The sequence below is a fragment of the Convolutriloba macropyga genome, chromosome 3 (assembly GCF_964194025.1).
Source record: "Convolutriloba macropyga chromosome 3, txConMacr16.3, whole genome shotgun sequence".
Classification (NCBI taxonomy): domain Eukaryota; kingdom Metazoa; phylum Xenacoelomorpha; order Acoela; family Convolutidae; genus Convolutriloba; species Convolutriloba macropyga.
This window is the reverse complement of record NC_134470.1, coordinates 75,600,045-75,612,598: the sequence shown is the minus strand read 5'-3', so window position 1 is coordinate 75,612,598 and position 12,554 is coordinate 75,600,045. Positions and strand designations below refer to the sequence as shown.

At 36.2% G+C, this 12,554-nt stretch overlaps 1 protein-coding gene across 1 annotated transcript; it reads left to right on the top strand.

Moving 5' to 3' along the window:
- The first annotated feature begins 693 nt into the window (after positions 1 to 693).
- LOC142336464 (protein disulfide-isomerase-like) lies at positions 694 to 11,218 on the top strand. Its single transcript, XM_075385318.1, has 8 exons — positions 694 to 900; positions 1,393 to 1,605; positions 2,130 to 2,287; positions 2,749 to 2,862; positions 3,160 to 3,264; positions 7,670 to 8,111; positions 8,654 to 8,832; positions 9,837 to 11,218. The coding sequence occupies exons 1-8, from the start codon at positions 729 to 731 to the stop codon at positions 9,984 to 9,986; spliced, it is 1,533 nt and encodes a 510-aa protein (XP_075241433.1). The 5' UTR covers positions 694 to 728; the 3' UTR covers positions 9,987 to 11,218.
- The last annotated feature ends 1,336 nt before the right edge of the window (positions 11,219 to 12,554 follow it).

Here is a 12,554-nt window from a genome sequence, read left to right as displayed (position 1 = left end):
AAGTTTCATGTAAATGTGAGAAATATGCGTGTGAAAATGTCACGAGTTGAAACTGAAATTATTTCTGCTAAGAAAGAGGAAGGGACCAATGTTGAAAGTGGTAAATATTGTTCAGCTCACAGCAGAGGTCAGTAACTAAATTGTACATTTTGTGAAGCTTGACTGAATTTCGACGCGGGACAGAGCGACAAAAGTCAATCAAACTTTTGCATGAGTGTTTAAACAGTTGTCTATGTCAATTACGCTGTGCTCATTCTGTCATATCGTATTGGTTCAGTATCCTGTTATTTCCCATGGTTAGGGTAAAGCCCAGACTATCCACACCAATTTTGGGGTCTTCCCTCACAAAAGCACACCCCCCCCCCCCCGTCCACCATGACATACCGCACGACATTACCGTCCCCTAGATTGTATATTCACGGTAATTGGTGGGCTGTACGTGAACGGCCACAAGATGGGGGAGGGTTGGGCTGGGGTTATAATAGGAAAAACACGGTCTTCTATAGCGGGATACACGGAGGATAGTTATGATTTTAGTATATTGTACCTCATTATTGGCGAGCTTTAATTTAGTAAGTTTTGGTCTTTGGGTTTGTCAAATTTTGACACTTTAGTTTCCCATCTTTTTAAATTTATCTCCTTTCTTTTTTCGGCATTTCAATTATATGTCAATGCGAGTCTTTAATTGTTACGTGGCAAACTATTTACTTTAATCTTCAGAAATAGTTATGAAAATGACGTCAATGAAGGCCTCGAATTCTGTGGCTATAATGGCTGCTTTCCTATTGGCTGGTATTGTGATGGGAGAGGTTGAAGTGAACAAAGACGGAGTTCTGGTGCTGACCACTGACACATTCCAAGAGGGAATCGCCTCTGCTGACTTTGTCCTCGTAGAATTCTGTTAGTACTTTTTAAGTTTTTGGCCTTGTCTAATTATAGTCTATTCCTGACCAAAGCTTTGTCAAACTGAGCAACCCCCCTCTCATTTACCCACCCTTCAATATCGCTGGTGCCCGGAACACCACTACCGTTCTAAAAATGCCGTCTTTCATGGGTCTAATAGAAGAGAGGGATCTTTTCCGTTTGTGTCCCCCCCAGCTTAGTGGATGCATATTATTTTCACACCCCAGACGCACGTGCAATATTTTTACACAATGATTTACTATGTAATGACACGTGCTCTGTAACTGGGGGGGGGGGGGCACATAACGTACTGGGGTGGGGGGCACAAACGGAAAAAATCCGAAGATAGCCTTATTTTTATCTGTAGGAAATTGTGCTCCAGTGGAGCCGGTATCTAATTCTTGGCTCTCTTCTCAAAAACTATGGGCCTTGAAACTTGCGATAATTTAAAGAGTTTTCGAAATCGGACAAATGATTTGTGTGTTTAAGATGCACCTTGGTGTGGACACTGTAAAGCTCTGGCACCCGAGTACGCTAAGGCAGCCCAGTCTCTCATGGCTGACCACCCAGACCTCTCAGTGAAACTGGCCATGGTTGACGCCACAGTGGAAAGCAGTCTGGCCAAGGACCATGGCGTTAGAGGATACCCAACCCTCAAGTTTTTCAAGAAGGATTCCTCTAGTGGACCCAGCGATTACTCTGGTTAGTTCCAGTTCCTATCAATTCACGTTTTTATACACTCAGACGTCTAGTCTGTAAGTCTTCCATGAATGAACAATTATATATCATTGAAATTGGGGAAAAGGGTTACCTAAAATCACATTTTTAAATTTTTTTTTGCAAGGCTTATTGTGCCACATTCAAGCTGCAAAAAGCACGTATCAGAGACGTTTTTATATACTGTGGAGCCTCTTTGCAGAAAGAACAACTTGCGTGACTATCTCAGACATGAATTGAACTAAAGATGTTTCAAGAAGAGGCTTAAAACTGTATAATTTTGCCAGTCCTACCAACGGAATCGCTAACAAGGACAATTTTGGAATTCGAAAAAGTGCGTAAAGCATCATCATTGCCGTCAACATAAGAAAATGCCTTAGTTCCGGCAGGTAAAGCTGGTTGAAACACCTGGAAATAACCAAGATTTAACGATTACAATGTCAGTCAACATATTAAGCACTTTAGATTGTCCCACTAGACATACTAAATATTCGACGTATTATTTTTAGGTGGTAGAAAGGCAGCTGATATTGTGAACTGGATTGTTAAGAAGACAGGACCTCCTGCCACTGTTCTGACGTCTTCAGATGACCTGAAGAGCTTCATGGAGAAGGATGAATTAGTTGTTGTTGGATTCTTCGAGAAAACAGACTCAGCTGATGCTAAGGTTCGTCAACCTTTCTCATGATATGTTACCTTAAAATAGCTTAGGAACCAGGCTAGTTTGGTTCTCGTGTTGCGATTAAACTTGCTCTGTCAAAGTTTGTTGTTGGAGGAGCTTGCAGACAGCTTTAAGAAATTCGAGTTCATTTCTTGTACTTATTTAAACTAATTTTAATATTTTAATTTATTTTACTATTTTATACTATATTTTACTATATTTACTTATAAATATTAAATTATATTTGCTATATTATTACAACATTATTACATATATATTGTACATACATACTATATTATTACATATTTACTATATTATTTTACTATATTTTACTTATTTTATACTTTTTTATTTTACTATTTTATTATTGTACTAATTTAAACTTATTTATTCTGGTACTTATTTAAACATCGGAGCTTTTCTGTCTTCTCGCATAATCCTTTCGGGTTATTTGAGGTCCTTTTCAGGTGTTCTTGAGCCTTGCATCGAGCATGGATGATGTGAAATTTGGAATCACAGCCGAAGCTTCTCTCAGAGACGAACACAAAGTAGCCAAGGACAAGGTTGTCGTCTTCAGAAAGGTGAGGAATTTTCAACCAAATTGTCAAGCTTGTCTATTCGCTTCTTGTGTAGGTTGCAAATCATGAGTTCAACATGTCTTAGATTTTGTCCTTGATTATCTACCACTTTCTTTTTAAGTTGTTTACAGCAGTGTTGCACGGGGTGTTGTAGCTGGAACCTATAAGTCAAAAGCATGATTATTATAAAGCATATACTGGTTCCTTGTGGTGTCACACTAGTTCATATAGTGCTTGCTATAACTGAAAACGTATATTGTAATTTTGGATATTTGTGATGAATGTTGGGCTAATTTTTAGTTCGATGAGCCAGTGCTGACCTATGATGGTGAGATGAAGGAGGCTGACTTGAAGGAGTTTGTCGCTGGTTCCAGACTACCCTACATCATTGAGTTCTCTGATGAGGTCAGTTCTACTAATGCTCGCTGAACTATATTGATCTTTGATATTAATCGTATCACCGTTGTTTAAGAGATAGTTGTTTATTAATAGCCGCCCTCATCTTCTCAGCCGGCTATTATTGCGCTCGTATTTTTTACAATTCAAAGAATTTGAATTGTATTGGGGCGCTGTCTTTTTTTTTAAGATCTGTTCACACATTTTCACGCCGAAACAGGAAATGGAGCGAAAAAGCGAGTGGTTTTGCGGCGTGAATTTTTTTCGCTCTAATTTTAAAGTAGAGTGAGAAAACGGTGTTTGAACAAAAATTTGCTTTCTCGATAGTGGTTTTTTGTTCACATGCGGCAATTTCACTGTTTTTACTGTTTTTTCGATTTTTTGGATCGAATTTTTTTCTAAATAGTTTTCCCAATCCATTCACAGCGCATTCTGGACCTAGTTTTTTGTTAGAATCAAAATTACATATCTCACTAGTGGTTTTTTGTTCTCCCTAGCAGCATTTTGACATTGATTTTCTATTTTTTTTTGTTTTTTTTTCATCTGATTTTTAAAAATGGTTTTCCCAATTCACCCATTGTCCGTTCTAGGTCTAGTTGTTTGTTGAGTCAATGAAAATTCTTTGAATTTTACGTCAGGACTTGTCCTGCTATGTTTTTTTACTTCGTCAAACTTTTTTTCGCTTTACCATTTTGCCGCTTTTTCGACATTTTGCGTGAAATCTTTTTGACTTCTCTGGGCTAGTTTCTCTCTTCTCTCATTCTGCTAAAAGTGAATTTGAACATCAGTTGCTAAGCAAAGCAATTCAAAATGAACAGAGTCGGTATAAAAAATTGAAGTCAGAAATAGAAACGGGATAAACCCATAAAGCCCAATTTTAGATGCCCGCTATTTGAACGTCGTTCCTATAACTCTTAGTTACCACCTCTAATGCTTATTGGTGTTGATAGTAGCCCCTGTAGCCTCTCTCTAAGAAACAGAAGTATGTTCAACTACGAAATGCCATCAAAATAAATCGGACTTAAAAACTATTTTTGTACAAAAATCTTTTTTTTTCAATATATTCTATTCGTTTTATCCCAATCATGCTTATTGGAATCAACGGCGGCTATTTTCCGGCAATCTGCCGGGTATGTTTTCTCTTGTTGGAGTTCATTTGAAAGCCAATTACACAGTAATTTATCTCGAATCATTGAATTCTGTTGATTTTTGTTAATGGTCCACTTGCCTTTGTTGTTCCGACACACCTTAGTGGCGGAAAGGAAGTATATGATCAAGTGGGGTTTTTGTTCCGTCGTTTTTGGCCGACCGATATATTCAACGTAGAGAATTGAGTGCTATTATTATAAAGCTTAGCAAGCGTAGAATATGAAATCAATAATGTTCTTTAATTTCGCTTTTTTTTCGGGGAGTTTTCGAGGTTTAAAGCTTTGTAAAATTTACCTCTTGTCCGTTTTTGTTTATTTTTTTCGTAAGTTTTGTCCAAATTTTGATCAATCGTGCTAAATATATGAAAATTTTTAGCAATAGTGGTATTGGTTTTGTTGTTTAAATTAAAAAGAGCTGCTGAATTGTTTGAACCGACTCTTTTGGTTTGATTTTCGCAATTTCGCAAAACAAAAATTTCGACAAAACGAAATTTCGCAAAACAAAAATAACACCAAATCTGCAATGTGAAAACTGCTGCAAAATTTTTCGTATACTCAGATGACGGTTATTTTAATCTCCGGCCCTCAGAAAATGTTTTGGAACTAACAATTTGCCGGCTTTTCGCTAATTTAAATTGATGTGTTTATCAAAGATGCATCATTTATTTAAATATACCAATATTTTTTTCCGAAATTTTCTGTTAGACAACTAATTGGAGTAAGTACGTCCTATTACATCCACGCAGTAATTGCAAAGCCAGTTTTGGTCTTATTGTTTTTTTATGATAAACAATTCGAATAGTATTGAAGCGCTATCCTTTTTAAAATCTTGCAATTTTTTTATCTCAATTACAGACAAGTCTATTTTCATTTAAATTATCGCTTATTGATACATTACTTTAATGTTCAGATGAAGCCCAATGAACATATATTACGTTTTCACAGTGAAGTTCATGGTTTTTTAGCTCCGAAAAAGTTGTCGCAAATTTTAAATGAGTTTTTGAGTTTTGCCATTTGTTAATTGCTCTCAAACGAAGTTTGTAGCAATTATATTAGTCCTGTCGGTCTTTTTTATGCGATTTTTCGCTTCACCGATTTTTTGTCTGACGCTCTTGTCTTTTCGGCCTCAAAAATGGGATAAACAGGTACCGCCCAGCGGGCATTAAGTGCTCTTAGAGCCTTTCAGCTGTTTTAGCTCAAACTGTTTTGGTGACTTAAACTTATGTTGTGAAGGGCGGTTCTTAGAGGTTGACGACAACCCCACTGTTGATCCCCCTATTGCCCCCACCCCCACCGCTCTGTTGCCCCCCACAAGTTTTTTGAAATTTTATTGTCATTTTTTTAGCCCTAGGCATAGACAAACCTCCTCTAGGGTTTCATATTAGGTTGTTGCATAGTTTCTAGTGGTAGTGGAACGGTTTCAACATTTTAACATTACGAATTTTAGCCTTTTTTGACAAAACGTGGAAATTTCTCCAATTTTTTTGACATTAATATTTTTTATCCACTTCTTTCCGAATGCAGGGGCCAGAAAACGTCCTTAAGGTTTTGCTTATAACTTACTGAAACAATTTTATTTGCCATGGAATAGCTTTCAGTTTTTTAATATGACAAGTTTTATCCATTTTTTTTTTTAATAAAACTTGCATTTTTTTCAGGTTTTTGTTGGTTTTTAGATTTCTCAAGACTCTAGAAACCTCCTCTAGGGTTCAAAAGTAGGTACTGTATAAGTTCTAAATGTAATGAATTGTTTTTCCTGATTTCAACACCACGAATTTCAACTTTTTTGACAAAACTTGCAATTTTTAACATTTATTGTCAGTTTATTATCGCTATTGTCAGTTTATTTGTCTTTAATGTCATATATTCAAGTTTTCAAGCATAACAGAAAATCTCCGTTGAGTTTTGATAATGAGTTATTGAAAAATGTTTGTTGCCCATGGATTAGTTACAACTTTTATCAAAAATGTTTGCAGTTTTTTTTGCAACTTCTAATCTTGTTTCATATTTTTGTCATTTTCTTGGTTTCTCCAAACTCAACAGCCACATAACCTCCTCTAGAGTTTGAGCTTAGGTTATTGCATTGCTTCTAGATGTAATAGAAGGTTTTTCAAGATTTTAAGATCAGCAATTTTTAAAATTTTTTGCAATTTCAAGTTTTTTAAAAATCTTTTTGACTTTTTTACATTTTTTCCGGCACCAGGGTCCTAGGGACCTCCTCCATGGAATGTTTATCAATATTTTAATGACTCCAGCTTTAGCTCTTTTTTGATAAAATTTAATTTTTTAAATTTTCGAAAAATTATTATCGTGTTCCAAGTTTATGGACGTTTTTGAGCCAGTAAAACTAATTAAAGCTTGAAATGATGATACTCGATAGTCTCTTGAGACAATGAAATGGTTTTGAAGATTTTGATGTCTTGAATTTTAGCAAGATTTTGTTAAAGTTTGCTTTTGTTTTCAAAATTTTTGAATGTTTGTTTTTTTGAGTGTAACTATCATTACTGGCCAACGAAGTTTTTCAAGTGTTGTGGATGGGTTACTTGACATAACTCAGGAGAAAAAAAAAGTTTTGAACATTTTCACTGCAAAATCTGGAAGCTTTTCTTTTAAATTTTGAAATATTTTGTAAATTTTTTAAATATCAGTTTTCTATTTGATTTGGTTACTAACAGAGCTAGAAAACTAAAAGTTGAAGAGTCGAATCAAGCTAGCGCTAGCTTCAATAAACCATGGCTAGCTATTGACGAAGCCAACCGCTCGCCGGTCGTTTGAGAGCAATTCGTCCGACGTTAGTCGGTTATGTTTTGTTTTAATCCTATGACTCTGTCGAATTAATCAGTGGACTAATTCGCTATCTATGGAGGTATTAGTGAAATTGTACAACGATTGAAGCCGACACTTAATGGCTCTTATGTGTTTGAATATTTTTCTTTTTATCATTCAATTTTTTTAACCTTTGCCACCTTTTTTTGTAGCTTAGTCTCATTAACGACGGATACTATCTTTTTAGTGAAACAAAAATAAGTCTATGTGGAGGTTTTGTGTTTAGTAATGGCTCTTATGACTTTGAATATATTTGTTTCAAAAAATAGATCAGTGAATTTTTGAATACTGCCACATCAGAGATATAATATCTTTAATTTTTAGCCGATCAAGCTTTGTCATAACTTTAAAAGATTAACACCTAACGCCTATAACTATAGGAGTATTTAAATAATAACCTAACATGTGAACAAATTATTTAATTGACTATTTATTTTCAGAATGCCCCCAAGATCTTCGGAGGCGCCATTAAGAGCCATGCCCTGTTTTTCTGCAAAGTTGAAGATTCAGAAGCCCAACTCGCTGAGTTTAAAAAGGCCGCCATTAAACTGAAGGGCAAGGCTGTCTTTGTCTATCTCGATACTGCCAAGCAATCTAACGCCCGAGTCATGGAATTCTTCAGCTTGAAACCCGAAGATGGAACTCAATTCCGAGTGATCAAGATGGACAAGGAGATGCAGAAATTCAAAGCTGATATCACTGAATTTACTGAGGAGTCTTTCGCCACTTTTGTGCAAGATGTGCTTGACGGTAAAGTCCAGAGACACTTGATGACGGAAGATGTGCCAGAGGACTGGGATAAGGAACCCGTCAAGGTGCTCGTTGGGAAGAACTTTGAAGAGGTTGCAATGGACAAGAGCAAAGATGTGCTTGTCGAGTTCTGTAAGTCCTAGCAAAATTTACACGCTACTTAAAATTTAAAAAATTGAATATAGTATTCGTGTACGGCGAAATTCTTTGCTATTGCTCGCTAATCAGCTAAACTTTGAGCGATTCTTACGCACTGTTATTTTTTCTGACGTTTTGTCAGTTTTACTCGTGCAACCGAAATCTAAAAGCTTCCACTTTGAGTGTTTTGCAAGTGTTCGTTATCATTGACGGCTATGTTTGAGCCTTGAATTGTTGAAGCAATTAGCAGTATGTAGTCACACTATAGTGAGAGAAGTTTGATCATAAAATGTAAGCGAATGTGCTAATTTTTTTTACATAATAAGGAACTATATAACTACAAAGTTTATAACTGGGGAGCCCCAAACAGAATAGGTCCATGATTTCTATGCAACTACGTGTCAGCTTCGAATATCCTATCGGTTGTTTGCTTACAAACTTACAGCGTAGCTGCATTGATCCACCAATCTTGGTAAAAAGAAAAGCGATTTAAAGTTAAGGGCTCTCAGCTCCTTCTTTCACTATTACATGTTTAGATGCTCCTTGGTGCGGACATTGTAAAGCCCTGGCTCCTATTTACGACGAACTGGGTGCCTACTTCAAAGATAGCGCAGATGTGGTCATTGCCAAGATCGACGCCACCAAGAACGAGGTCTCACTTGTTGATGTCCAAGGATTCCCGACCCTCTACTTGTTCAAGAAAGATGACAACAAGGTGAGAGCACCTTTCATTCATTTACCCACTCAGATTAGACAGTCCATAGCCCACGTTAATTCGCAACAAAATCTATCCATTTGGACGAAATAGAACTAGTTCTGTTTAATAGCCGCGAAGCGATAGCTGAGGCTATTATTGGCCTTCTCTTGGTTTTTTTAAATTTATTTCGTCGTCAAGATTTTTGTTACGACCATATGACGTCACAACCACTTCAAATCTGCTTTTTGTTCATTCGCTCATGCAATTTCAACTGAATTGCGTGCGTGACGTCATTTTTCACTCTAAGTGGAGCTAGTTTTTATGTTCATTTGCGTGATTAAATTTATGGTCACACGTGACTTACCTCACTCTTAAAAAAATGACTTCCTCACTCAGAAATTGACTTTTCTTTGCTTTAATTTGAAGAGATAAGGTCAAATGAGGGATTGTCACTCTAATTGAAGGTTATTTAAGAGCAGCAAATAGCAACGGCAATAAGTTATACAGATTCCTATCAAATATTAACATCTCAGCCCTTAATGAAAAGAATACGTTTGTTTTTTGGTCTGTCTTTTTTACCTTCTTTTTGAGACTACAGATCTATGAAGCTATTGCGGCTATTTTCTGGCAATTTGCCAGCTATGTTTGAAATGTTCTCAGTGACTAAGAACCAGAAAACCAAGCCATGATTTCGGACCTATTTGTTTCGTTTCGCCCCTTCCTCCAGCTCAGTGGGCAATTATCTTACGCCCCCAAGTGCAAAAGATGTATCCCCATTTAAACATAAAATTAAGGGAGTTTTTTTTCAGTATAGTTTTTAAGCAAAGTGTTTGGCTCTTTTTAAAAGGAAATTAGTTAACTCAACCCAAATAAGATGACCTCACATTACCTCATTTGGCTATTGTTTTCTCAGTGTTCGAATCTTAATACGTGAAAGAACTAGATTATACCAGTTTCAAAGGAAGGCCTTTCCACGGTGCAACCGAGTTATGGAGTGAGCTCTATTTCTGTGCATATTTTAGGCTGTCCAATACAACGGCGGACGAACCCTTGAAGCTATGAAGAAATTCGTGGAATCGAAGGGTGAAGTCCAGAAGGACGATGAGGAAGACGCCGAAGAGGAGGAGGAAGAAGAGGGCGAGGAGGCCGAACCAGTCAAGGACGAGTTGTAAATGCACTCAGCCGGACACAGCACGAAAACAACCAAAAGAAAAAAAAATGAAAAGTTGATTTGCAACCTTAAATATTAAGAACAGCCAAATGACTAAATCCAATTGAATTACTGTTGATTTTAACTCGATCAGAAACAAAGATATCAATATCACGTCAAATGGGGGAGAATGGTCTACTATGTTGTTCAGTTTCGACGGAGAAAAACGACTTAACAAATATCACCTCTAAAGAGTCATCTAGGCCTGGTCAACATTGATAAACGATTCCTATTCCTTGTGTTCAGGACCTGTATTACTCGCGACTAAATCATTTACAATTGACGAGTGGTCAAAAGTGTCCTCCGTTTTTCACCTGCGCCACAAAAGAACTTGTGCACAGCCTATCATTTCAATGAATTACTTTGAAAGTATGTCAAAAGTGTCAAATTAGAAGATTTAATGTTTGTTTGTTTTTTAACTTGTCGAATTTGTATTTGATGTTTCAGTTGTAAAATGATGATAGCATTGTTTCATTTGTGACTGTTACGTGCTTACTTTATTGGTGGTCAGTGGTTTGTAAATGAAAACGATTCTGTAGCGATCAAATATGAATAAATGTATCATTCATGTACATGTCAAAAGTTATCGGTGGAACAATTTACCCATTTTTAGAGTCCTTCGTTGAACTTGACATGTGCGAAATCCTTGCATCTTAAATCATCTCAGTGCATTAGTAATTCATAAGTATGTAAAGATTTTTTAAAAAACTCTAGTGCTTTTCCAGCCTTTTGTCCTCCATTTGTTCTTTTCGCATAAAGACACATCAGTCAATGACTAAACTTGAAATTTGTGATAAGCTGTTTATGTTTTAAATAAAACGCCATGGTTTAAATTTAAACATTGTTTACCGGTGACGTCAGGAAAAAATTTTATTCCCTTATTTCTATTTTGTTGATCTTATTAATTGAAATCTTTTACAACTGGCAGGGAATAAATTTAATACATTATTTTTTTTGGTTTGCTGGGTTAAAACTCTTTTCTTGCTCCTTAGTTCGATGTTGCGATTCTCTCGTCTAAATAATACTGTTAATAAAATCGATTATTGAAATTGGTCGCTCGCTGATATGAGTTTAATACTTGTGAATTTAAATATCTATGTGGTCAGACATAGTCAAGAAGCTATATTGACTATTGCTGTTATATATTATATATTAGATTTCGGTAAATTTGAGAATTTACTCGTTATCATTTTAGCTTCTTTTTAATCCGCTGTAACGAGACTAACAACCGCCAGGTTATGACGCTGTCTTAAAATCTTAGTTGCAAATTTGAAGCTCCTCCGGGTCCGGCCGGTCATTTCACGCAATATTTTTTTGGCTGACAGTCTGCACTTTTTGATTGCTCTCAAACAAAGTTTGTAGCAATTATATTGGTCGTGGTCTTTTTTAATGCGATATTTCGCTTGACCGATTTTTCGTCTGACGCTTTTAACTTTTTGTCCTGAACAATGAGATGAACAGTAAATCATTAAGTGGACGAGCAGCTCTCCGAGAGCTGTATGCCTTACTAGTTTAGGTATGCGATTCAGCGAAATTTATTTGGGAAGACAATTTCATGTTGTGAAGTGTGGTTCTTAATCTGTGAAGAGTGGTTCTTAAGGTTGATCCCCTCGACTCATTCTGATCATCTCAATGAAAGAGGTTTATGAAATTTTTTGAGCGAAAGAAATGGGGTATCATTATACTCGTTCCGGATAACAATGCATAAACGAAACTAATTGATAAATTAGCCCTTTATTTTTAAACAACCTCTAGATTGCAATTTTTCGTGCAAATATGAAAATCGCTGAAGTTCTGTTTTTTAAGCAGCTTGACGAATTTAGTTTTGCTGATAAGCACTTTATTCTCATTGTTCTTTCCAAAAGATGCTATGATCCGTTTTGTTTTTAATTGTCCTTGTTCTTAATTAGTTCTTGCAAAATAGAATCTTTGTACGAAAAAAGCAAATTAGTGTTTTTTAATGAGAATTTTCTATTTTGCCGAACGTTACTTTTTGTAGCCGAAGGTATGGTTTTGTTCCTGGTGTGAAGGGCATTTCGCACGCTGTTACTGGGTTATGTTTCTTCAGCTAGTTCATTGCGAGACAGCTTCCCTACCTTTGGTTAATATTGGGCCAATTTTCAGCAAAGACGTTTATAATTGCCAATTAGTATAATCGCTCAATTTTATGCCATATCCAACACGTAAGTGGCGTTTTAAATGTATTAAGATAGTCTGCAAGGATTTGAGGAGGAATAATAGACCAGACTTTATTTGGTAGTGGTGCTTGCTCGAAATGTTATTTCACGCATGACTGATTTGTTTTTGCTTACAGGAATCTAATTCGGAAATTATGGGACGATGAGCTACTTGGGGACCTCTATAATTTTCGGAATTTTGTACTTCAAAAAATGTCAGATCATCTGGTGCGGCAGAAATGATTCCGTTACTCAAGTTAAGTCAAGTGTAAAATTAATTTTTGATATTGAACAAAAGATCCGTTCATTTGGCTCTTGTGAATGCGCTCTATCGTAATGAATTTGATTCACTC

Bases quoted from the DNA above. Each gene is read 5' to 3' on its own strand.
- LOC142336464 (XM_075385318.1), top strand. From the start codon at position 729: ATGAAAATGACGTCAATGAAGGCCTCGAATTCTGTGGCTATAATGGCT. The intron at 1,606-2,129 runs GTTAGTTCCAGT...TATTATTTTTAG, and splicing joins TGGACCCAGCGATTACTCTG to GTGGTAGAAAGGCAGCTGAT. The intron at 8,112-8,653 runs GTAAGTCCTAGC...TTACATGTTTAG, and splicing joins AGATGTGCTTGTCGAGTTCT to ATGCTCCTTGGTGCGGACAT.